The sequence below is a fragment of the Lissotriton vulgaris genome, chromosome 5, assembly GCF_964263255.1.
Source record: "Lissotriton vulgaris chromosome 5, aLisVul1.2, whole genome shotgun sequence".
Classification (NCBI taxonomy): Eukaryota; Metazoa; Chordata; class Amphibia; order Caudata; family Salamandridae; genus Lissotriton; species Lissotriton vulgaris.
The window spans coordinates 839,076,086-839,100,462 of NC_141693.1; the positions used below are offsets into that span (position 1 = coordinate 839,076,086).

General features: G+C 49.0%; 1 protein-coding gene across 1 annotated transcript in view; it reads right to left on the minus strand.

The window, feature by feature from the left end:
* HELLS (helicase, lymphoid specific) overlaps positions 1-24,377 on the minus strand; it is a 591,428-nt gene that overhangs the window by 484,118 nt on the left and 82,933 nt on the right. Inside the window, exons 7-8 of the mRNA XM_086922383.1 lie at positions 9,597-9,638; positions 8,103-8,330 (exon numbers count right to left, since the gene is read on the minus strand). Coding sequence (XP_086778509.1) covers positions 8,103-8,330; positions 9,597-9,638 — 270 coding nt within the window. The remainder of the gene's footprint in view (positions 1-8,102; positions 8,331-9,596; positions 9,639-24,377) is intronic.

The following is a 24,377-nucleotide window of genomic DNA, read 5'->3' on the forward strand; positions in this document are numbered from 1 at the left end:
TTCTGTCTGAGGGCAATGGAAACATTATTGAAGGAAGTGGCAGGAGTAAAGGTTTATCAAGATAATATTCTAGTAGTAGGATTGGATATAGGGCAATACAATGGTAGGTTACATGATGTCCAGGGAAGATGGACTTGTGCTTAAAAGTGAAAAATGCATGTTTAAAGTCCCCAGGATAGAATATTCTGGGACATTTAGTCACTGCATCAGGGATTTGACCAAAGAAAGGCTAGGTTGACATGATTAAGATTCTATCTTAGCCCAAATGTAATGATGAACTACCAACATTTTTGGGTATGGCAGAATTTAATAAAATTGTGCCTACATTTGCTGAGAGGAGAATTCTCTCAAGTCGCTATTAACGTTTTTGTAGTGTGATGGTTGTCAGTGAATTGAAGGATGTGAAATCTGGTTTGGAGGAAGCCTTGGACCTAGTAAGTTTCAATAACAGGCACGTTATCTTTGTAATGACGGACGCCAGTGCCAAGAGTTTGGGGTCTGTGTTGATACAGAAGGTATCTATAGAACCATTGCATTTATTTCACGCGGTCTGAGAGGTGTGAAGATTAACTAATCTGATATTGAAAAGGAGGCCGTGGGGTATTTTGGGCTAAGAGTATGCCAACAAAGTTTCTTTGGGGACGTAAGTTTGAGGTAAAAACAGATCATAAGCCTCTCAAAGACCTCTTTGCGAAGAAAGGTATTTATCAAATCAGTCCTATCTGAAGGTGGGTTGTTGCGCTTCAGGAGTTTGAACTAATGTATGTGCCTGTAGAAAGCAATTTACAGGCGGACTCTAGGTTGTGTGTTGATTTGGATAAGGACAATCCTTTGCAAGGAGAAAGATGGTTGGAAGAGTTTGATGAAGAAGTGAATGTGTGTTGTAACAGAGGGAATAGTTCAGGAAGAACGGCAGAGGGTATTACAATGTAATGTGTGTATATAATAGGTTATAAAAATGGTCTTGAAGGTTGAGCAAACAAAAACAGGTGGGAAGGGCATGCCCTAGCAAATTGGGAAGGTCGCAATGAGTAAACTGTGCTAGATGTTTGTTCTCTCAAGAGAACCCCTGGTGCCTCTTTTGGTGTTGAGAAATATTTTGGGCTAAAGTGCCCATGCTAGCCACATGGGTATCTTTAAAATTAAGTTGAGAGCTAGGGAGTGCTACTGGTGGCCATCAATGGAATTATCGGTCAAAAAGGAAGTACAGGATTCCATTGAATGTGCACGATGTGACAGAGTTAAAATGCACAACACAGCTCATGGTGATTAGGGAGCAGGCCTCTGGATCATGGGTTGACATTGCACTAGACATACTTGGGCCAGTGAGAGTAAGTTCACATGATAATTAAGTGTTAGTGTGTCTTGGCAGGTTTTCCCGCTGGCCCGAGATCAAGGTGGTGAATTCTATCAAGTCAAAGGAAATGGTTTGTTTCCTAGAGGAACTGTTTAAGAGAGAATGCTTTTCTACCAACATTCTGACAGACAATGGAGTTCTATTGACCTCAGCAGCAGTTGAGGAATCAGAGGGTGAGAGGTGTAAAGCACAAGGTCACTCTATATCATCCTGAAACTAATGGAGGCGTAGAACGCTTTATTAAGGTCTTGAAAGCATGTTTGTAGCAGTTCCTGATGCTTGGTATGAACCGGGAGGGAAGTATGAAAAGAAAAGCAAGGGAACAGACTAACCTCGCATTCAACAGGGGTATCTCCATTTCGTCTGTTCAAAGGGAGGTTGCCAAGCGGTGAGGTTATTCCGGCTTGGGTCAATGAAAAAAGTGTGACGGTTGATGGGCATTGTGGTATCCTGCTGCGCAGCCAGAATGACTGCATGAGAGAATGTTGGTGTGTGGAATGTTGGTTTGACTAAGTCAGTTGGTGGATGGGCTGAGCAGCAGGGAGGCTGCTCCTGGTGGGGGCTTGCTTCTATGTAACCTACCACTCAAACCTACATGAAAAACTACTTGGATTAGACTACCTTCATTATACTACAGGCATGTTGGAGAATTAACAGGATAAAGAGGAGGAAAAGAATTTGAAAGCTAAATTTCTGTATGACCAGAGGAAGGCTGTCAAAGAGACAAGTGTGCAGGTGGGTAATTGGATAATAAAGTCTCCAAAAACTGATGGGAGGATATCCAAATACAGTGAGCCTTTTAGAGTAAAGAAGGTGTTTCGAAATGTGGTGAAAACTGATGAAAATAAAATTATGGATCAACGGGGTTGCCAAATGCAGCTTTGTTCTGGAAAAAGTGTAATCACACTAGATGAGGAGTTACCCGAGAAACCCAGGAGCCAAACCAAACGAGTGAGGAAGACACCGGCTTAGATTTGTGATTATGTGTAACTGTCATGCGCTGGATTCATTTTTACTTAAGTGATTGTAACAGAGTACACTTTCTTTTGTTTAGTTGGAGGGGGGGGGGGGGCTCAGTTTGGATTTTGTTTTGGGTAAATGAGGGAAGTGATGTGGTATCTTAGGTTACAGAACCTTAAGTATGTCAGGCTCTGTAATCTATGAGTGATGTACAGAGTGGAACCAAGGTTAAGGATGAGTCCGAGAGCTAGGAGAAGCAGTTGGAGGCTGATGACTGCTCAGTCTGTGGATGGGGTCCCTTAACAGCAAACTTAGATAGGATTCTGATGACATGTGGCTCGGGGGTCCTACATTTTAATGGGTTCCTTTGTTAATTCAGTGTTTATGTGCCGTGCTAGTGCTGCTAGTTCGTACCAGCTATTTTGTATGCCCAAAATCTCACCTTTGAAGTTACAGAACCTGCTGGCTCCACCTCACCAACTCATGAAGTCGCACAACTAGAATGATTTCCATTTACTGATATTTAGTTTAGTCCTTCGTACAATTTTGAATGTGGCTTCCTGTTGGACCCGGCCTTTTAGGCAGGTTCACCCCGAGACTTTTTGCTTTTTCCTAGCCTGTTTCTGGAACCTGGTGGTGATTTTAGGCCTCTGCGCACTTTCACTGTGGTACAGTGTAAAGTGCTTGAGCTCTGTGTATGTGTGGTGAGTGACCTGCCCTCCCATAGGAATGAATGGGGAATATGTATGCCCATGGTAGTTCCTGATATGTGGGGAGTGCAGGGGCGAGTTTGATATGTGCGAACTCGTGAGATTGAATGCTGCGTAATGGTATATGCGGCATGAGTGTCTAGTCCAGAAGTGCCACTTTTAGAAGTTGTCATATTTGTGTAATTTGTGTCTGGCGTGTGATTGGCTGGTGAGCCTGGGTCAGGAGTGCCTGGGCCTGCTTGTGGATTGACTGTCTGGTTTGAGGGTGACAGGGGCTGGAGAGCCCAGGAGGTTGTCTGAGTCAGCCCATGGATGAAAGGCAGCATCTGCTGCCAGGGAAGTGGGAGGAGATGGCACCTGATAGTGAAGGGCTGTGCCTGCCAAACCACAATGCTGGCTCCACCCCCCGCTGGGCGACTGTCACCTCTGTCCCTCATACTGACAGGACTTCCCTATAACCAGTTCTAGCTGGTTCTCACACTGCCTACACAAAGACTTCAAAGACTTTTCCCTGTATAAGAAGGGGCTGTGTCCCCTTCCAATTTGTTCTTGTTTCTGACTTGAATCTACCAGGGGCAGGCGCAGCCCAGCCCCTGGATGCCTGGAGGACTGCTGGGGGACCCCTCTGCCTTGCCTGGGATGATGGGGTGGGGACATTGCTTTGCCCCCTTGAAATATCTGGGACCTCTGGGCAGCATGGAGAAGCTGCATTTTCCTTCAAGAGACTTTTTTTCCTTGCCTTTACCCAGGTTTGTTGAAGCCTAAGCGCTTGACTGGTATTTATAGCACCTGGGAGCGCTGTATAGTACTTATAGCGCTGGGAGAGCGCTTTATTTGAACCCATTGCGAGCGTGGCGCCCTCACGCATTTTGCGTGAGGTTCGGCAGGTGCCTACCCTGCGACTTTGCCCGGTTATTTATTTTGAGAGTGCCCACCTCGCTTCTTTATTTTATTTTAAACTCGAGGGAGCCCACTCCTCGGTTCCTTCAGCCCCTGCCTACGAGTGCCTGGAACGGGCCGCCGCGCTGCCTGCGACAACCCGGAAGTGATTGACAGGCCGGCCAATCCTGTCGCGGCCGGCCGGAAGTCCTGTCCCCCGCAGCTCGGGGGAAGGAAGAGGCATGTCGGGCTGGTGCGAGGCTCCTGTGGCCTGGAGGGAGCCCCGAGGAGAGCGAGAAGTCCGGAGCGGCATTAGGAGACGAGCGGAGGGGGGCGCGAGGCACATTGCCGGTGCCGGCCCCCACCGCGAGTACAGGAGAGCCCCAGGGAGAGAGAGAAGACCGGCGCGCTGAACGGTGAGTGGGGCAGAAGCCAGGGAGGGGCGCCGGGACACATTGTCGGTGTCCGCCCCTCCCCAGTAGCGCGAGCTCGCGCTTATGTCAGTGTGAAGCCACGAGGGCTTCAAGGGCGGCCCCAGTTGGCAGTGGGTCGCCCCAACGTGTGTAGAGCCCTGAGAGGCTCCGCCCCGCATTCTGTGTCGAGCCCCCGAGGCTCCGGGGGCATGTGCAATTCCGAGCCTTGAGAGGCTCTTGCGGGCATTTTTCTAATTAGAGTCCCCCTGCGAGGGACTCCCACGTGGCACGAGTGATCTCTGTTAGAGCCGCGAAGGCTCTGGAGGCATTTGTTGTCAAGCCGGAAAGGCTCCCCGGGGATACCATTGCTTTCAAGGTGTTTGGAGAGCCCAGAGAGGCTCGTGGGCATATGTGTTCAAGAGCCTGTGTGGCTCCACCATTTGTGGCGCAATTCGCCAGAGGGGCTACTGAAGGCCCTGCCACAGTTTTTTTATGATTCTCCAGCTGCCCAGCAATTAGTGGGCATCTGCACCGTTTAGGCGCAATTTAAGGAGAGAGTCCCTGTGTGGGACAGAGAGGGCACAGTGGTGCCAGGCCTTCACAGACATGGCGGCCGCCCGTTGCCAGCTCGGGCTGTAGAGCGGCAGGGAGGAGGAGCGGAGACCGGGGGCGAGTCGGGCGGGCAGGCGCTGCTCACCCGAGCCGATGTGACAGCAGCGGAAGTCCCGGAGCAGTCTCGGCGGCATCGGAGAGCGGAGAGGGGCTGCGGATCACGGATCGGCGCGGTGCCCGGTCCGCACTGCGGCAGGGGAGCCCCGTCGGCGTGGAGGGCTGTGGGAGGCTCGGGTCGGTGGTGGTGGCTGCCCCGAGGCATCAACGGCCGACACCGGGACTAGGGCGAGACGAAAACCGGACCCCTCCCCCCCACCCCCAATCGGAGCAGACAACGAAGGCGAGACGAACACCGGACCCTTCCCCCAACAACAACAACGGGCTGCGTGAACAGCCTAGGAGCCCTGGCGGACGTGACACCCGGTTGCCCCCCCCCCCTCCCCTCTCATGCTGCTGCAAGGGCTACATCCTACATCCTAAGCTCTAAGGCGCCACTGAGCTGAAAATAATCATAAGGTACTTTATTTACTCCATTCATTTCAATTTTTTAAACCGCCATTGCTCACAAGGACAGGGGTCACCAACTGAAACCATAAATCTCTGCCGGTACCTCCAGAGGCCCACGAGGCTCCTCGGCATATCTCCTCCACACAGGTCCAAAGCAATAACAACAAACAGAGGACTATGATTCCCCTTCTTGGCGGCCATCTTAGACTGTTCTGTCGCAGTGGCGGCCATCATGGACTAGTTCAATCTCACTTTTGGAACAAGAGCTGTGACCAGACACATAGTCTAAGTTCTACCACCGCGCTCCTTACCTGCCTGTATCTTGTGATAGTGTCTGCCTTTCTCTTTTTTTTGCAGCCTTTCTACATTTACTTGTTTCTGCAACTGTCCTTACCTATAATGCACCGACTGCTACAACATATATTCTCGGATCCTCACAATGTACAACAATGTTTCTCTATGTACTCGCCCTATAACCTGTTATGAAATTGTTTCTTACCTGTAACGCACCGACTGCTTCCTCATATATTCCGGGGTGTCCACAGTTTACTCCGTTTGGTCTTTCGTAGTGGTCCTATATCCTGTTTTTACCTGTAATGCACCGATTGATATGCTGGGACTGATATTTCTGTCATGACTTCAAACTAATTAGTTGCAAAGGGGCAGCTGAAATTCCAGGAGCCTAGTCCCAACAGCTCGACGACTTCGGAGGGCTGGAAGTGGTCCCCCGCTTTACGGCGGAGGAGGGCACTGGACATCGAATGCTGTCTTATGTAAATCGCTTTGATAACATAATAGGTTCAAGATCCTGAAATGTGCAACGTAACTGATTCTATGTAAACTACTGTGATAACATGTAACGGAACTGGTGCTATGTAAAGCGCTCTGATAACCTAATCGGTTCAAGTTCGCGCTATAGAAAACTCTAAAAATAAATAAAATAAATAAACTTAGTGCCAGCTGCTACGTTTAGGCTTTCTTTTCGAGACTGGCGCTGCATGGCTGCGCCCCCTGACATTGAGACTCAGGGCGTCTTAGCCCCAACAAGGCCAGTTGGCCTAGGGACTGCCACAGGTGGTGGCTTATGCAAGTTGTGCACAATGTGGTTATCTACTATGTCTAGGATGGTAACTGCCTACTGTGTGTTTTTGCGCTATTGGAGTAGCTGTGCACCTCTGAATGAATTTTTAGGCATCATGTGTCTTCTTGCGCTGCACCCCTGAATGCATTTTATTGCATCATGTGCTCTGTCCTGAACACCGCTGAATGTGTAGGTTTATGCATCATGTGTTTCCCTTGTCTTACACCTCTGAATGTAATTTTATGAATCATGTGTCTTTCTTTCCTGCGCTGCACCTCTGAATGTTTTAGGCATCATGTGTCTTCTTGCGCTGCACCTCTGAATGTATTTGTGATGCATCATGTGCCTTATTCTTAACACCGCTGAATGTGTAGGTTTATGCATATGTTTCCCTTTACTACTACTCTGAATGTATATTTATGCATCATGGGTAATGTGTTCTTTCCTAGACCCCTAAATGCTGTGTGATACTTAGGTGGTTGTTCTTTTTAGTACAGGTGGTCCTAGTGAGGTCCTGGTACCTGTTCCCAGTAGTTACTGGATGTATTTTATAACTATTATCTTGTGCTTTACTTATTCTAAGTTCTAAAAGTACTATTTCTGATTATGACAGTGGCCCATGTGGCCCTGTCCTGTACATAATCCCTGGTGAATATTGCCCGTGCCAGTTGGCACAATATATTGTGTGATCCTATCTGATGTGTTTTTACAATACAAAAGTTATTTTAATATAACCTTGTGTGGAGCCCCTTTTGTGGTGTGCCTGTATGTTCTTGCTGTTGTGTGCTGGCGCTAACGCTTTACACATTGCCTCCAAGTTTAGCCTTACTGCTTGTGCCAAGCTACCAAGGGGGTGAGCAGGGGTTATCTTAGCGTGTGACTTCCTTGCCCTGACTACAATGGTGGTTTCTGCCTGGCTTTGGCGTCAGCCTTAGCCTATTAGAAATAGCCAGTTCTAACACTTCCCTTCCCATAAAACGTGTTTCTCTACAGGTAGCATAGTTGATGGGGTGAGGAGCAAGTCTTTCCATAAACTTTTATATTGGTGAGAGCAGATCACAAAATGTGTGACTGCATGCATTAATGGTCAACTTTTTCTTTTTTTTTTTTTAAAGAAAAGGGAGCAGCTCGACTTGACAGTTACAACCAAAGGTTTTAAAGGTTGGCTGATCAACATTTCAATGATACAACCAATGACCAAAGAGTTGGCTCATAAACTCCAAGATTAATCAAAAACTGTCAAGCCACAACCAAAAACTGATTTTAAAAGTAATGTTTCATTCGAAATATTACAAATATTTTGAGGCTCTTTATATACAAAGGAAAATAAGAAACCATATCCGGCAAAATAGCCCTGACTAAGTACTAATTCAGTCAACATTCATAACAGACTAATCCCTAAAGAATCAAATTGACATGGTGATTGTGACAAGGCAGAAATTAGATTGGTTCGTAAAATTAAGGAAAATATCCCTAAAAGTAGGTTGTGCAGAATTAGTTCAGTAGAACCGCTAAGCAACTAAAGTGTCAAGACATTAAAAACCTAAACGAGCCTACGATAACAAAAGTTACACTAGACATACCCGGAGCCATTCCATGCCCTCCACCTGGTACCAGCGCATTAGTCCTCCTGTGAAATACTTTGGCTGTTGGTAAGGAACTGGCTTCCCATCAAATTTCCTCACTGGATCAAGCAAATGTTTGGCATTGTGCCGCACAGCTTGAGCAAGCCGGTCCTTAATGGCAGAGTTTGAATCTCCATTTTTCTCAAGGTATTCTTTACTGAGTTTACTGGGGGAAGAGGAATCTCCCTATCAAAGAAAAGAAAAAAATATGTTATTCGAAAACAAAGTCGCAAAAGCGAAATAACTCAGTCAGAAGAGAAAAAAAAAAAAAAAAACACAAGAGCCTCAACATTCATTTAATCTTGCTTTCAGGATTTGAGAAAAATAAACTTAACTTTCCCATTAATAACACTTTATGAAAAGCACGTGCTAATTTAAATAGGGTCCGGAACGATAAGTGCCAAAAAATGGGAAAGAAAAGAAATGATAAACCCAGTAAATATATTGTCATTTGTATTTAACAAGTCTCTTGTGCAAAGTATTGGCCTAATTTGAAGCTATGTAAATCAATAGGTGAAAGACTCCACTTTAGCATGTAGGTGGTGTTCAAGGGTATGTTCCAGCACTTGACAGAGCATCCATGAGCGTGGACATACAAGGATGTAGTAGCGTTGATCCCAGCATGACTAATCCATCATACCGTACAAATATCTAAGTGCCCTGCTTGAAATTGAGGTGTATGGACGGAGAAAGCCCAATTAACAGTGTGTAGAGAGCATGTGCTCTAAATAAATTAGGTCACTCTAATGGCAAATAGTTAGGATAAATTCAATCCTGGGGCACAATAAGCATCCAAGCAGATTACTACATCTAGTGTCTGCAAGTAAGGCTGTATGTAAGGGACAATCTTTGTAAGGGCAAAACTGAAACCGGAATGATACAGCTGTGACTAGCCTAAGTGACTCCTGAATGAAAGCACTGCAAAAACAATTGCAAAAAGGAAAGTTGTTGAAACACTTTCAGTCTAAAACTGGTATAAGTGTCAAATCCAGACATCCGCAAAACAACTTTTCAAATTAGATACATCGGTATTTTACCATAATTAGAGGCAGGGTGCCACAAGTGAAATAAAATACAAATAAAGCAATTGCCAGTTAATTTCACACTACTTTGTGCAACTGCACAAAGAATTACTATTATTTCCAGACAAAAGGGTTATTTAGCTAATAGGGGACTTTTACGTCTTAATTTTATACTCCCAAACTGCTTTAAGATGTAGCCAGCATATCCACATTTACTGTCAGTAAATGCTATGTTTAAGTCAAGCTTTTAAGTGACCTAAATTGAAACGAAAAAACAGCATTAATAACTTCACTACTGCGAGAAGCAAACTGAATATTAAGCATAAACATAATCCACAATTGAAATGAAAATATGAATATACTAATCACAATGCAGACAAAATTCAGGTGCTAAGGGCTGGCAAGTAATGTTCAAGGAAGAAATAATTACCTCATTTTCCACTTTACTCTTTTTGGCCACCGATAGGATCTCCTAAAAACACAACACAGGTTAGCATGACCTAAGCATATGCAAATCTGGACAGAGCAATTCATGTTAGAGGCTATGCATGTAAAAGCTTACTTCAAATCATTTTTTTTTCCTTTTCATTGAGGAAACTGAGGGATAGCTGTGTTTTTAAATCAGAAATCAAAGTCAATACACCCACAGGGTAGAACAAGACATAGCTGTCTGATTACCAAGCCAACCTCACTATCAGTGATCAAGCAAATTAACAGGGTGGGGGAATAATGGACCCACATCAGACCTACCCCTGCCAGAAGAAGGAAATGTAAACTTAATTCGGAATGTTGTCTTGGACTTGAGAGTTTTAAATTTAGCAAAGATAGTTACGCGGTTTCAAGTAGCGTAATCAATTATGCTCATTTCATGCACCTTTTTATAATACCCTGTGCAGATGAAAAAATTCACAACATATTTAAGTTATCTAAATATCCTTGAAATCATGGTGCGCTTAAGGATGAAGTTGGATATTGAGTTCTTCAGATAGGTCACGAACCCATTTCGGTAGGAATATCAGGCTTTTAATAATTGTTGGGGTTGAATCATGTGGTCTGGGAAACCGTTGTCCATACTCAAGGCAAAGCCAATTATTCAAGGGTGTATGTCAAGTAAACAGACCCTTTGGACGGCATACAAATTAGCCTTTTTCTGTAAATGTTACTTTTGATGCAAAACGATGCACTTCCAATCACACTTCAAAAGTAACATTTAATAAAAAGGAGAAATGTTGCTCATGCAAACACTTCTAAGGAGTTTTTAACAGACGTACTGTTCATGCAGAACATGATCAGGTTTACAGGGGGATCACCACACCAAACCTTCAGCTTATTTTTTATGTATTTATTTTAAAGAGTAGGGAGAATAAAATAGTCAAGGATTAAGAGACTTCAGTAGCAGCCTCTTGCATTGGAGGATTAAAAAAAATAATTAAAAAAAAGAAAACAGCCCGAATGCATGCATTGGCTTCTACTTAGGAGCTGTAAATGTTATTTAAGAAGTATTCCATCAACAGGGTCTACAAAGAGATCCAAATTTTCACAGAAGTAGTACATTAGCGTAGCTGGCATTCTCAAAACGTGGCGTCAACTTTTACAACTAAAGTTAAAGGTCTCTTTAAAAAAGAAAAACCCAGGTCAAACTGCTTCATTGGTGAAGCTTTTGCTTTAAATCAGACCATTAGCTTCCAAAGATTATTCAGGTTGGTATCAAGATTTTGAATCCATTCCTTAGTTACAGTAGCATGGTTAGCAAAACTATGTAATGACACTATATCAGATTCTTTCACACGAGAGGTATTACATTTTTATAATTTCAGAGTAATGATTGACATTTTCACGACTATGAGTGACACCTTTTCACAAGCAAAATCAAGGTATGACGACAAGGGAAACAAATCTGAGAAATTAACTGAGAAACGAAGTTAACTGGTGCAAAGTGTAAGACATAACTGTTGAAGGACTTCTATTTAATCAGACTCCTGTCCAGGTAATATACTTCGAATCATACAAATATCGGGAACCTCCTTTGCAACATGAAATCAAGGATCTGCACACTAGCTCAGGAGCTGTGTTTTTTTGTGGTTATGTTTTTAAGGCAGAGAAACAAAACACAGATGGTCAGCATCTGTGGTGGGGCCCTCGTTCCTGGCAAAATCAGGAGATCATCAGTACTACGAGCCTCTGACGCCGCACGAGTGGCCCACTAGTCCAACAATGAACCGAAGTCGGAGAGGCCCCCACAACATGTAACAGTTGCATACTTCACGCAGCGCCGGGCAAGCCCCCTATGTCACCTGAGTTATAACACCGGCAGTGCCTAATTGTGCTCTGCTACACACAGGCTGGTAACCAACTTAATTGGGCCGCAGAAGAGCGATTCAGTCCGTACTGTGGTGGCGCTCCATTGGAGGAAGCGATACAGAGCGCTACAGGCATGGGCAGGCTCGAGCACTGTGTGCAGCAGTTCAGGTTTGCTGCCGGGCCCCGGCCCGCCTCCAGTGTCATCCAGGGTGTACAGAGAGTCTCCCTAACACGTAAACGGTATGTCACACTTTCGTACTCACAGGGAGCAACAGTGTCATGCTGCGATCACCAAGTCACGAGCTTCACACTGTGCAATTGGCGGACACCCTGCAGTACCTGCATTGCATTGCATTATTTGCAAGCTAGCTTGAATACACACCTTCTGCCCGGCAGAGTGGCGCGCCTAAAGTGAGTGTGCATGCTCCTAACATATGTATTTATTTTTATTATCAAGTTTTATATAGAGCAGACCAGAGGGTATCGGAGCGCTTTACAACAGTCGTACTGCGAAAGTCACAGAATACAGATACAAGTGTGATGTACCACAGCCAACAGGGCACTCAGCTGCCACTCCCCCCACCCCACTGCAGTACTCAGAATCCTTCAGCTCCTGAGTTTAATGCAGTACTGTATAGGCGAGATGAGCACTGCCAACGACATGGCACGTACCTGGATTACGTGGCTGCTTAGCGAGTATCCTAGCAGCCGCTACATCCTGGGTCTCGAACTCCTCTCCGACTTCCTCGGCTGCCGCAATGAATAATTGAATTTGGCGGGGGAGCAGACAGCACACGGGCTGTGGCCCGGGCCAGTGCAATGCTGCACCAGGCAGTGCAATGCTGCGGGCGCCATGATTGGATTTGGCGCCGACTGCAGAGCCAGCCCCTTACAACAAACTGAACTTCACGCACGCTGGCAACAGGATGGGACGTCCACCCCTGCAGCTCCGGCATACAATATAATTGAGTTATAATACATTGTAGCAGAGTGAGCCTTCCTGCCAGAAACCTTAGCTCAGAGGCGAACCCCAAGCCTTCGCACATGCAACGCGCTGCCAGCTGCCACACTTAGGCAGTGCTTCACATTGACAGGTGCTGAGACTGACCATGCATAAGCGCGACAACGCATTTCAGTTCGGTAATGCGGAGTACCGCACTGAAATGCATGGTACTTGGCAGGACTGCCCTTTCAGTTCTAAAATGTGAGTCTTAACATTACTTAACAGGAGCAAACCAGTTAGTGGCTCTCAATTTAAGGGTTCGTTTTGTGCACACTTTAAAACTACACATTTACCACTAAAATGTCATATTTAAAACAAACTTTATTAACAAAAGACAGCCCAGGTTGGAAAAGTGACTGGTACCGCAGTTTAGAAATGGGATTTTTGAATGCAGTTTGTGAATGAAAACATCCTATGGGTTGGGGGGGCACACTATTCCACATAACTGCCATTTTGGAATACGCTCCCTTCTATTTACCTGTGGCTTCCGTTTTTGAAAAACATTGTGAGAAGTTGGCCTGGTATCTGATGCTCACTAGTTCTAGTGATCACCTTGTACCATGCCAAGCAACCTTTATGAGGATTGGTTGTAAGTCAACCTTATAGACCAGCTATCCTAGGGGTAGCGTGGACAAAGCAGTCTTAGGCTAAACTCTGCAAAGGCATGTGAAGCAAGCTGTTTTACCGTATACAATCCCCTTGAATAGCAAATGAAAGGACAGCACACATATATATTGAAAATATATATTTACTACAAGTATCCCCTATACTCTTTATGAGCACAGAAGCAAATGCGTTAAAACAAAACACTGTTTAAATATACAAAAGTTGCACAATATGGATAGGCCCTGGTGGCCACTCAAACCATATACTAAAATAGTGGTAGAAGTATCACTAATCGAAAAGGAAGAAGGCCTAAGGCCTTGGGAATCGCTGGGGCTATTCGGGACTAGCAGTGATGAAGTCGGGAAAGGCCCGCTGGACTCTGGTGCAGCGCTTAAAGCACACGCATGCACCAATGCAAAGTCAATGGTGCGTAAAAAGTACAAAGTTACTGAAAAGGGAACCTTCCGGATGACCTAGAACCTAGCAACTTGGAACAGACACTAGAGCAATACACCATTGCTACACAGGAGCACCGGAGTGCCAGGGTTACCTCACCCACAGGAAGCCGGTGCATATGTCTCAAAGTGTGTCGGGTTTCGTCGCGCTGGTCTATGGAGCCTGGAGATGAAGATGCTGCAGGCGGGTCGTCGAGGAGAGTTCCGGTGGATCAAAGGGTGGATCTGAAGAGGTGAAGACCTGAAAGCAGAGGGGACAATGTTCAAAGCCACTTGCCAGTGACTACCGTGGAACCAGGAGGGAACCAGGCGATGTTGGGTGCAAACAGGCGAAGAAGTGAGAATTGTCTCTGCAGCCACGTGGACACTAAGAGGTCGAGGACGAGGACGAGCTGTCCCACGAAGGCTCTAGCTGATGGCGGTGTCGGCTTCTTGATTGGAGCAAACAGGCCTTGGCTAATGCAAGCTATGCAGGAAACTATGAAAGCTTCACACTCGGACCAGCAAGGTCAGAGGGGCTGCTCCTTTTTACAGGAGCGAGGGCCTGTCTGGAGCAACCAGACCAGTGGTGTTGATTTCGGATTTCGTCACCAAGATGGCCACTAGCCAACGGGCCAGTAACCGGGATGATGCGTCGAGTGGCAAAATGCAAAAGGGCCCCACGCAGATCGTGGAGATGCTGGGGGGCTGATCTTCGGTGCAGATGCTGCTCGGTGGTGGGGGTTCTCAAGCCCCAAAGCACAGCATCGAGGGTGCCTCGGGTGCTGCGCAGTCAGCTTCTTGTGGATCTTCCAAGATGGCCGGACCCACGTCTCTCGGTGCCTCCACGGGTCTCTTCTTTTCAGGGACTGTGGATCGGGCTCTGAGATGTCTGGGAATCCAGGTATTGTCGGGCTCTTGGCTCGGAAGGCGGCGGCAAAGCAGACGTCGAATTGCTGGGTGGTGCCTGTGTTCACAGGGTGGCCCACTCCTTGGCCACAAGGGAGATGCTCTTCAGTCTTCTGTGCAGCATAACGTCGAAGTCCAGTTTCTTCTTAGTTTCCAGTCGAGTTCAGGAGGATCTGAAGTCTTAGGACACAGCTCCTACTCTTATTCCAAATCTGGGTGCCGGATCACCTGCTACGTCCCTCTGGGTGGGACCAGGAAGGGGGGTGGTTACACACCCTTTCCTTTGTCTAGTTTCGTGCCAGGACTGGGGCTGGAAAGCCGCAGCACCGGTTTGAACTGGCATATGCACAGGGACACCTTGTGTGCCCCAGGCAGGTCTCATTCTATTCAGCCCTCCCAAACTCACAACATAAATTCCTGTCTGGGACGGTGCAAGCACCTCCCCTGACCGGAAACCCTTTGTCCAAGCCTCCCAAGCTGGAAGTACTCCCAGCAGCAGGAGGTCAGACTCGGGTCTGTGGTGGCAGCAGCCATTTTGTGATGCTGAGGCTCATGGTTAACTTTAACCGGGTTCAGGTTATGTACATGTTGTGTCCCTCTAGAAGGGTGGAATGCTACCCCCGTCGCCAGAATTGGCGAGGGGGTAGTATTCCAATTCGTATGACACCTTACTCGACATGTTTTGATAAAGACAAACCAAAGTTAGCACGTAACCGCGAGGATTATAATGCACTTAAGAGTAAATGGTATGGCAATATCCCGGAACAGCTAAGGGAGTTGGTCCCAACAGCTGCAGATAGGCTCAGCTCATGCTAGAGCACCATCTCACATTAAACCAAGCACTCTGCCTCTAGGATCGTTAAGGCCTGCCATAGGAATGACTTATAGGTTACCATGTGTCCATGTATGTTAGATATACTATACCCAACTAAGAGGTGATTACACCAACTTACCCCAGCTGATTGATCAGCCAGTTGTGTCAAATATGGAGGCCAGGCCAGGGGTGGCATAATACATGCTGCAGCCCCTGGTAGGCCTTTGTTACACCTATGCCCTGGGTACCTAAGGTACACTGTTACAGGGGCCTATAAGGTGAACCAGTTCCAATTGTGTATGTACCCAAGGTACATGGAGTCCATTTTAAGGAGAGAGCAATTAGCCTGGGGGTCCTGAATAGCAGGATCCCAGGTCAACTAAGTCAAAAACCAGCTAAACACCAGGCAAAAAGTTTGGGGGTAACCATAGTCAGATATCCACCTTCCTACACATTACACTCCAACTCTTGCCGATTCCTAGATCTGCAATGCACTTTCAAATTAACCCAGAGCTACCTGTAAACCACTGTGTGAGCCTGCAAGAGAAATTTTGACAGAATACACAGCAACTGAAAGCCAGCACAGTTCCTTCCGCACTGGGGTTATCAGGTTTGTGGATGGAATGTGGTATATAACATACTAGGAGGCACAGGGTCAGACTGATTTGCATATGGCCATGTCTGAACCGGGGTGGCAGAGTGGGCTAAAGAACGGTGATGGATTAAACCCAGATCTGTTGACTGGGTGTGAGTGTTTGATTGGTTCAGATGCTCAGTCAATCACCACCCCCTTTTGTAACACATGACTACTCGGCAAAATATCCGACTGATACATAATGCCATGGCAGCAGCCCTGACGCTGGGCCAACTGGCCGCCCTGCTTCTTGCAGACATAGACAAAGCGCTTGACTCCCTGAGCAGGGTGTATTTATTCCAGCTCCTCGGGCCATAAACTTTGGGCCTAGCTTCTTGGCTTGCGTGCGCCTGCTATACACGGAGTTGACGGTGTCTGTACCGGGGCACCACTCACAGCCTCTCTATCCAGCGGGGCACTAGATAAGGCTGTTCCCATTATCGTTTTCTCTTGCGATTGAGCCCCTGGCGGCGTGGGTTAGGAGTGACCCGGTCCTTCGAGGGTTAGTCTGGTCCCAGTCGCGCTTTGACCCTATAGCTTTTTAAGCGGACGATATCCCCTTTTTCATGACTGATCCTTGGTACTCGGGACCCCGCATATTGGAAATCCTCAAGGTTTTTGGGGGGTACCTCGGGCCTCCATGCTAACCCCGCCAAATCTATTTTATTCCCGTATGCTGGCATCAGGGAAGTGACACCTGGGCATCGCAACTCTCCTGGGAGACAGATGGATTCAAATATCTCGGCATATATATATCTCCCATGTCCGAAAGTCTCCTGGGCACGCAATATTACTCTGCTATTGGCTAGCCCAAATAGTGAAACAGTTGTGTGGTCTCCTCTCCCTATATGGGCGCTGCGACATTTTTAAAATGGCGTCCCTGCCCTGCATCCCCTAAAGAATTACCCATACCCCATTCCACGCTAATGGTTCATACAAGTTGCAGCCATAGAAAATACATTTATGTGGAACGTGGGGCGATCAGAGTGGCACTCCGTACATGTACACAATCCACATATTGGGAAGGGATCGCCGCAGCTGATATCTATGCCTATTATGTAGCGTCCCATATTCTGGTAATAAAAGAATGGTGGTGTAGCTCCTCAACGGACCCAGCATATTCAGCTGAACATGTTGCAATGGATCAGGTCCCACTCCTCCACCTAATTTACAGTTCCATTCCTCTCGATCATTTGCCACCGGCTAGCAGGGTGGTGATACAACTGTGGCAGACTAAGACCCGACAGATGGACTGGTAGGGGACACTTACTCAAATGACTCCCTTATGGCAGAGCTCGTACCTCCGATCCGTGAGGACATTGAAAGGGTTTAGAGGGTGGGACCGCGTCGGGATCTCGACTGTCGTGATGTAATGCGTGGAACCACAAAGAAATCTTTACAACAACAAGATCATTTCGATTTACACAAATCGCAATTCTATAAATTCCTTCAACTCCGATACGGCACTTCAACCCCAGATCCATACATTAGAATCCCTCCCTGAGTTTCAGCCCCTAGAGGGCCGGTTGCTTACAGGAGACCTACAACCCCACAAGATCAAACCGGTCTATTATACACCGACAACCCATACACCCACCACACTGGACAAGACAGCTTGCATGGCAGGCAGATATACCCGAAATCAACAATGATGATGATTGGGCCGAAGCCATCGCCAGCCCCAGGGGTGTGGTGGTTCCCATGCGTTTTCGGCTTATTCAATTTAAGAATATACATTGCGGGGGGAGGAGCTTCGTGGGCGACCAAGATGGCCGCGTAAGCTCGGAGCTCCGTGGACCGTCCGACCCACCGCAAATATCCTGCCTGAAATCCTGATCCACGTTGGTGGAATCGTATTGCTGGTGGCCTGCTGAGGCGAGGACTGCAATCAGCTTCCAAATCGGTGGTTCCTGTGCAAAGTTACGTCGAGCTGAACTCCGCTCCGTGACGGTGCCATTGTCCCTCCGGACTTCGCCACTTTGCACGATTGGACTGCGTAGTGCCCACCTGCCGCCCTAATCGGTGGAGTGATTGTGTTCCTGCTTGTGCCTTCTACACCCTGGTCTTGCCTCCTTGGCCCCACCTGCCCTCCGGCTGTGGACCCGGACTTGTGGACACCTTGCCTTTGTTCTCTCGTACCCATCATGGCGGGCAGAGGTGACCCGGACAGGACATCGAACAAGGGTGGCCGGGGCAAGTCGCAAACGCAGCAGAATCGCATTGAGTGATATGTGAATCTCAAGTCGCCACCTACATCGGGGGCCGTTTCTAAAGGGACCCCATCGACGAGCCCGCCGGATGGATCGGACCCCACCCTCGTGGACATCATGGGTGCCATCACGAGCCTCCGTGCCGACATGCAGCAACAGCACGAAACCCTGAACCACAAAGTAGACTCCATGGCCGTTGATATTACCCTTATAAGGGCCGACTTGGGCAAGACCAACGAGCGTGTGAAGGCGCTCGACATCAAGACCTCCAGCCTAACCTCCGACGTCTCCGAGTTGCAGACTGAGGTCCGCAACCTGCGGATGACCACTGATCTATTCTCAAGGCGTCTGGAGGACTTTGAGGGGCGAGCCAGGCGGCAGAACGTCCGCATAGTTGGTGTACCGGAGGGGTCCGAGAATGCCGCGACGGACCTGTTTGTGGAGGATTTGGTTAAAACCCACTTGACGCCCTCTGGACTGAGCAACTTTTTCTCGGTGGAACGGGCCCACCGGGTACCGGGTGGCCCGCCGACAACGGGAGCGACGCCGCGACCGATTGTGGCGCGCCTCCTCAACTTCAGGGACCGTGATGCGATCCTGCAAGCTTCCAGATCGCATGGGCCACTCCAGTACCAGAATGCGGAGGTGCACTTTTATCCAGACTTCACCAGGCTGGTACAGCGCCAACGCCTGAGCTACGCGGGAGTGAAGAGGCGCCTCAGGGACTTGGGTCTCAAATATTCAATGATGTTCCCCGCGAAACTCCGTGTTGAACACAAGGGACGTGCCCTTTTCTTTGACTATCCTGAAAATGTCAGTGAATGGTTGGACACGGTATCGCCACATCGGGATGAACAGGAGGATGAAGGTGGGGGCGCCTCTGGCGGAGCGGAACGGCGAGACTGAGCAAGGAGCTGATGCTACCCCTGCCTCGAATGACTGCCGGAATTGTGACTCGTTACTTAACGGTCTCTCCTTCATTTACATGGTGGGTGGCGGGACGTTTTCACGGAGATTCCTTACTCCTCTGGGTCTTTCGTAGAGTAGTTAATGGGGCGACAGGCACACTGCTGGTTGGGGGGGCTTTTTAGTCTGATGCAGGGGTGCAGGGTGGGGGGTATGTTGGGGAGAGTTGTCTCGTTTGTTGGTTTTTCCTTTCTTTCTTTTCTGTGGCAATGGGTCATTTGTGCTCCTGAACTGTATTTGATGCGGGTGTCTTGTGGGACTGGGTGGGGCCGGCTGTGGGGGGATGGGGGGTAGAAAGTTACGAATTCTCAGTTGGAATGTTAACGGGTTGGGTGACCGAATTAAGAGAGGGGTGGTGATACAACTGATCAAACGTCACATGCCTGATGTTGTCCTCCTTCAAGAGACACCTGGTGGGCAACGCTTGTAAAGCTTTGAATCGCAAGGGCTACAAAATGGTGGCACATTCGGGGTTCTCTTCCGGTTCCCGGGGGGCGGGTATCCTCGTGCGCGCGTCCCTTCCCCTAGAGATAGATGTCACCTTGATTGACGACAGGGGGCGTTACGCTGCCGTGGCTGGTAGATGGGAAGGGCGTTCCCTCACGTTGTTATCTGTCTACGTCCCCCCGGGGCTTCAATCCAGTACTTTTCAGGACCTTGGTGGTGCCATCTTGTCTCTGCCGGCTGGCCGGTTAATAGTGGGGGGTGACTTTAATTCGGGTTGCTCTGGTCTGCTTGATCGCCAACTGCCCCGGGACCTACGCAACCCACAGATGTGGCTGTCCTCCTTTCTCGAGTCTATGGGCCTGGTAGACGGCTGGCGCCTTCTACATCCTACGCTCCCGTCAATTTTCCTTTCTTTCGGGTGCACATGGGAGTCTTTCCCGCATCGACTATGTCCTCACATTGGCGTCGGACGCATTGGCCGTTTCCGAAGCCCGCTTCTTGGCGCGGGGCATTTCTGATCACTCCCCGTTATGGGTCTCTTTCGACTTTGGGGTGGTCTCGGAGCGACCGGCCGCGGTCAACCCGTGGTATTTTCGTAACATCAAGACCCGCTCCCTCCTGGCCAAAGCTATTGATCTTTATTTTTCCGAAAACGTGGGCTCGGTTAGGTCGGCCGTTACGCTGTGGGAGGCCTTTAAGACGGTGCTCCGAGGTGAGGCCCAGGCGCTCATCGCTGAGGCCCGCCGAACTAGAGATTCTGACCTGCTGTTTGTTGAGCAAGAGGTCCTGCGTCTCGAGTCCCAGTTGGGGCCCGAGCCGGACCCCTCTGTCTTGCATACCCTCTCGCTGAAACAAGCGGAGTACCACGATTTGGCCGCGAATGCCGCACTCACTCTGGCCAAGGAACAGCAGGGCCGTGTGTATGACGTGGGTGATAAGGCTGGGAAGTTGCTGGCTTGGTTAGACAGGAGGGAGATGGCCAGTCGCGTGGTGCCTGAACTCCTGGGAGAAGACGGTGTGGTCCTTACGGACCAGAGTGCCATTGTCGACTCATTCGCTGGTTATTTTCGGGGAGTCTATGAGTCTGCTTCGGACTTTTCGGAGGCGGATTCGTCGGCTTTCCTTTCGGAGATTGACCTCCCCTGCCTTTCTGAGGACGAGAGAGCGGACTTGGATAGGGACATCACCGCTGACGAGATTGCTTTGGCGATCCGCTCCCTACGGACCGGTAAGGCCTCTGGGCCTAACGGCATACCGGTTGAACTGTATAAAATCCGCCCGGATGCGGTGTCTCCGCACTTGGGGAAAATGTTCCTGGAATCCTTTGAGAGGGGCTGTCTCCCCCTGGATCAGCGACTGGCTACCGTTGTGGTCATCCACAAGGAGGGTAAACCACGTGACGTCTGTCGATCGTACCGTCCCATCTCTCTCCTTAACGTGGAACCCAAGGTCCTCGCCAAGTTGCTCGCCAACCGGCTGATTGGTGTTATTGGCGACCTCGTACACCCTGACCAGTCGGGATTCATCCCCCACCGAAACACCGCTCTCAATCTGCGTCGCCTCCACGGTGTCATGGCTAGAGCCCACACCCTCGAGGAGCCGGCTGTCCTCGCGTCCCTCGACGCCACGATGGCATTCGATTCTCTCAAGTGGCCATATCTCTGGGCAGTGCTGTCCAAACTTGGATTTGGGCCGGTCTTTGTGAGCTGGGTGAAGCTACTGTATACGGATCCGATGGCTAATGTCACGCTCAACGGCCGCCTGTCGACGCCATTCCCCCTACATCGGGGTACTAGACAGGGCTGCCCCCTGTCGCCCCTTTTGTTCGCCTTGGCCCTTGAACCGCTCGCAGCCCTACTGCGTGTGCATCCCGACCTACGCGGCATTACGTGGGCCCCTGGCTTCGAAGACAGGGTATCCTTGTACGCCGACGATATCCTGCTTTATTTGACTTCCCCCTGCAGGTCCCTCATTGTGGCCTGTGATGTGCTTAGACTCTTCGGACGGTACTCTGGTCTGATTATAAACTGGGCCAAGTCGTCCCTATATGTCCTTAAAGGAGATACTCCACGACTTCCCAGAGGCTGCAACATCCAGATTGCCACACACGGCTTCAAGTACTTGGGCATCTACATCTCTGGTAACCCCAAGTTGCGATACGACCACAACTTACTCCCTCCTCTCCAGCGTCTGCAGCGTGATGTAGACAGCTGGCGTAAGCTACCACTCTCCCTCCTAGGCCGTGCCGCTCTGTTTAAGATGATGTCCCTGCCCAGGTTCTTATACGCCCTGCAAAACGCCCAGGACCCCGTCCCGGCGCGCTACTTTCGAGACCTTGAAGGCCTCCTTCGGACCCTTCTCTGGGATGGTCGACCCCGCGTTGCCATCCACAAACTCACGCTCCCATGGTACGATGGTGGCATTGCTCTCCCAGACGTGCGCCGCTACTATTGGTCGTCTCAATTTGCTGCCCTCAACCACGGGTTCTATGGCCCGGTGGGTAGTCCCGGTTATGCCATGGATAGATGGCTGATGGGCGATGGTAACTATTATCGGGCCCTATACTCGAAGTCTTTCGACCGGCGGCTGACGGGCCCTACTCGGACGGCGGTCCACACTTGGCGGGCGGTCACTAAGGCACAAGGTTGGCAAGGCAGACTCACAAGGTTCACTCCCCTTTTTGATTCGGACATCCTGGGTAGACTATGGCACACCAAGGGGTTTGATAAGTGGGACCTCATCGGTATCAGCAGGGTTGAGGACATGCTCTCCAGAGGCTCAATTAAGACCTTCCCCCAGTTACAAACCGAATACCAGCTGGGCGCGATGGAGTTTTTCCGTTACGCTCAACTGAGACATGCGCTGCTCTCGGCCTCACCGCCGGACGGCGTCATTCCTGAGAGTTCCCCTCTGGAGGACAGGATACTGGATGGGCACATGCCGGACAGCGCGATCTCCCTTTCATATAAAAAATTGATTAACGTGCGCACAGATCTCCTCCTTAGCTTGCGGGACCAGTGGGTGGCGGATGGCCTTGAACTTGATGATGAAGACTGGCAGAGTGCGGTTTCCTCCCCTAAGGAGGTTGCAATTTCCTCCCGTCTTCGCCTCGTGCAATTTAAGATCCTGCACCGGGTGTATATGACAGGGCCTCGACTACTGCGCATGGGATTCTCGCCTGACGGTCTCTGCCGTAGAGGCTGCGGAGCTCTCGCCACTTTCTTGCACATCCTTTGGGAATGCCCAGTGATAGCCTCCTACTGGAGGAGAGTGCACCGAGTCATGGAGGAAGTTACTGGCGTGGCTGCCCACGCGGAAGCTCGTAGATGCCTCCTGAACGTATGGGAGCCTTCCGACCACAGCGCAGCGCAGACTAGGTGGGTGACCCTTGGGAACATGGTGGCCAAGAGGGACATAGCTCAGAAGTGGGGTGCGTCCGCGGCCCCCCTGCTGGTACAATGGAAAGCCAACATGGACTGGTGCATGTTCCGGGAGAAGACAGTCTATGTGGCAAGAGGGAGACCTCAAACTTGGAATAAAATCTGGGGGGCATGGAACGAGTACAGGGGAGACGTGTGCTTGCCGCCTGAATCAGTCAGCCTGCATGATAATGTGTCACCCTGACCTGTGACGCCAACTGAGCTCTGATGTACTGTATTCTCCTGGTTCTTCCCCCCCCTCCTCCTTCCCATTCTGAAATCTTATCCTTGATGTTCACTTCCCTGCCTTTCCTCCCCTACCCGTCCCTGACGCCCAGCTTCACATTGCCTCTATTGCCAATTTCGCGCCTTCAGGCGCCCTTTTGTTGAACTTCATCTTAATATAAAAACGACCTTCGATGATTATGTCTAAATCGTTTGGCACTATTTCTCTCCTGTTACCCCTGCTGCCTTGCCTCCGGGATGTCAGGCTGAATAGCTGTGTGCTCTGTTTTGAATAAAGGTTTTCAAAAATTAAAAAAAAAAAAAAAAAGAATATACATTGCGCATATTACACAAGGGTGCGGATGGGCGTTATTCAGTCTCCTATGTGCCTGAGGTGCGATAGGGAGGAGGGGACATTTCTACACACGGTCTGGAGCGGCTTGGCATTACAGACGTTTTGGCACCGAATCCGATCATGCCTCCATCAAGTGCTGTCATGGGATCTCCTACATGACACTCGCCTTTTCTTGTTACATTCTACAGAGGGTGGGGGGGAAAATAGGTATAAGAAGCACCTTTTGTTTTTAGCTCCAACTGTGGCCAAGAGGGACATAGCGCAAATGTGGAAGGTAACATCGCCCCCGACCTTGGGCAAATGGAAAACTGAACTAGTTAAATGTATGGGGGCAGAGATTGCTGTTTGAGGCCCGAAGGTGTCCCACTAAACATCGTATAATCTGAACTCGATGGGCATACTATGATTGTATCGACACCCCCTTGCCCAAGTCGGACCCCTGAGAATGGATCTTTTCTTTTTTATGTGCGGCTATATACCCACTGCAAGGTCTAAAATGTGTATATGGAAATGTTTAACCTCATCCGTGCGGTGCAGATTTACCGCCGGTGCTGGGCCCTAATGAAAACGGGCGTGGTCATGACTGAACGGTTCCGTCATAAGCACAGCTCGACCGATGCGCATGCTGGAACCGTTCCGTCATTAGCATCGAAAGGGTTAATGTTGCACACTATGACGAATACACTGCTTGCACAAATATGGAGACCGGAACCGGTCTAAGTTTTTCGTTTGTCACCTACATGTTTGGTGGGTGTTATAAATCAGAAATATGGTTGTTGGCACAAGCTAATTCTACACCTTTCTTGCCATGGTGGGGCTGAGACTCGTACATATTGCAAAATAACCAAATAAAATTGGTTAAAAAATATATATATATATATATATATA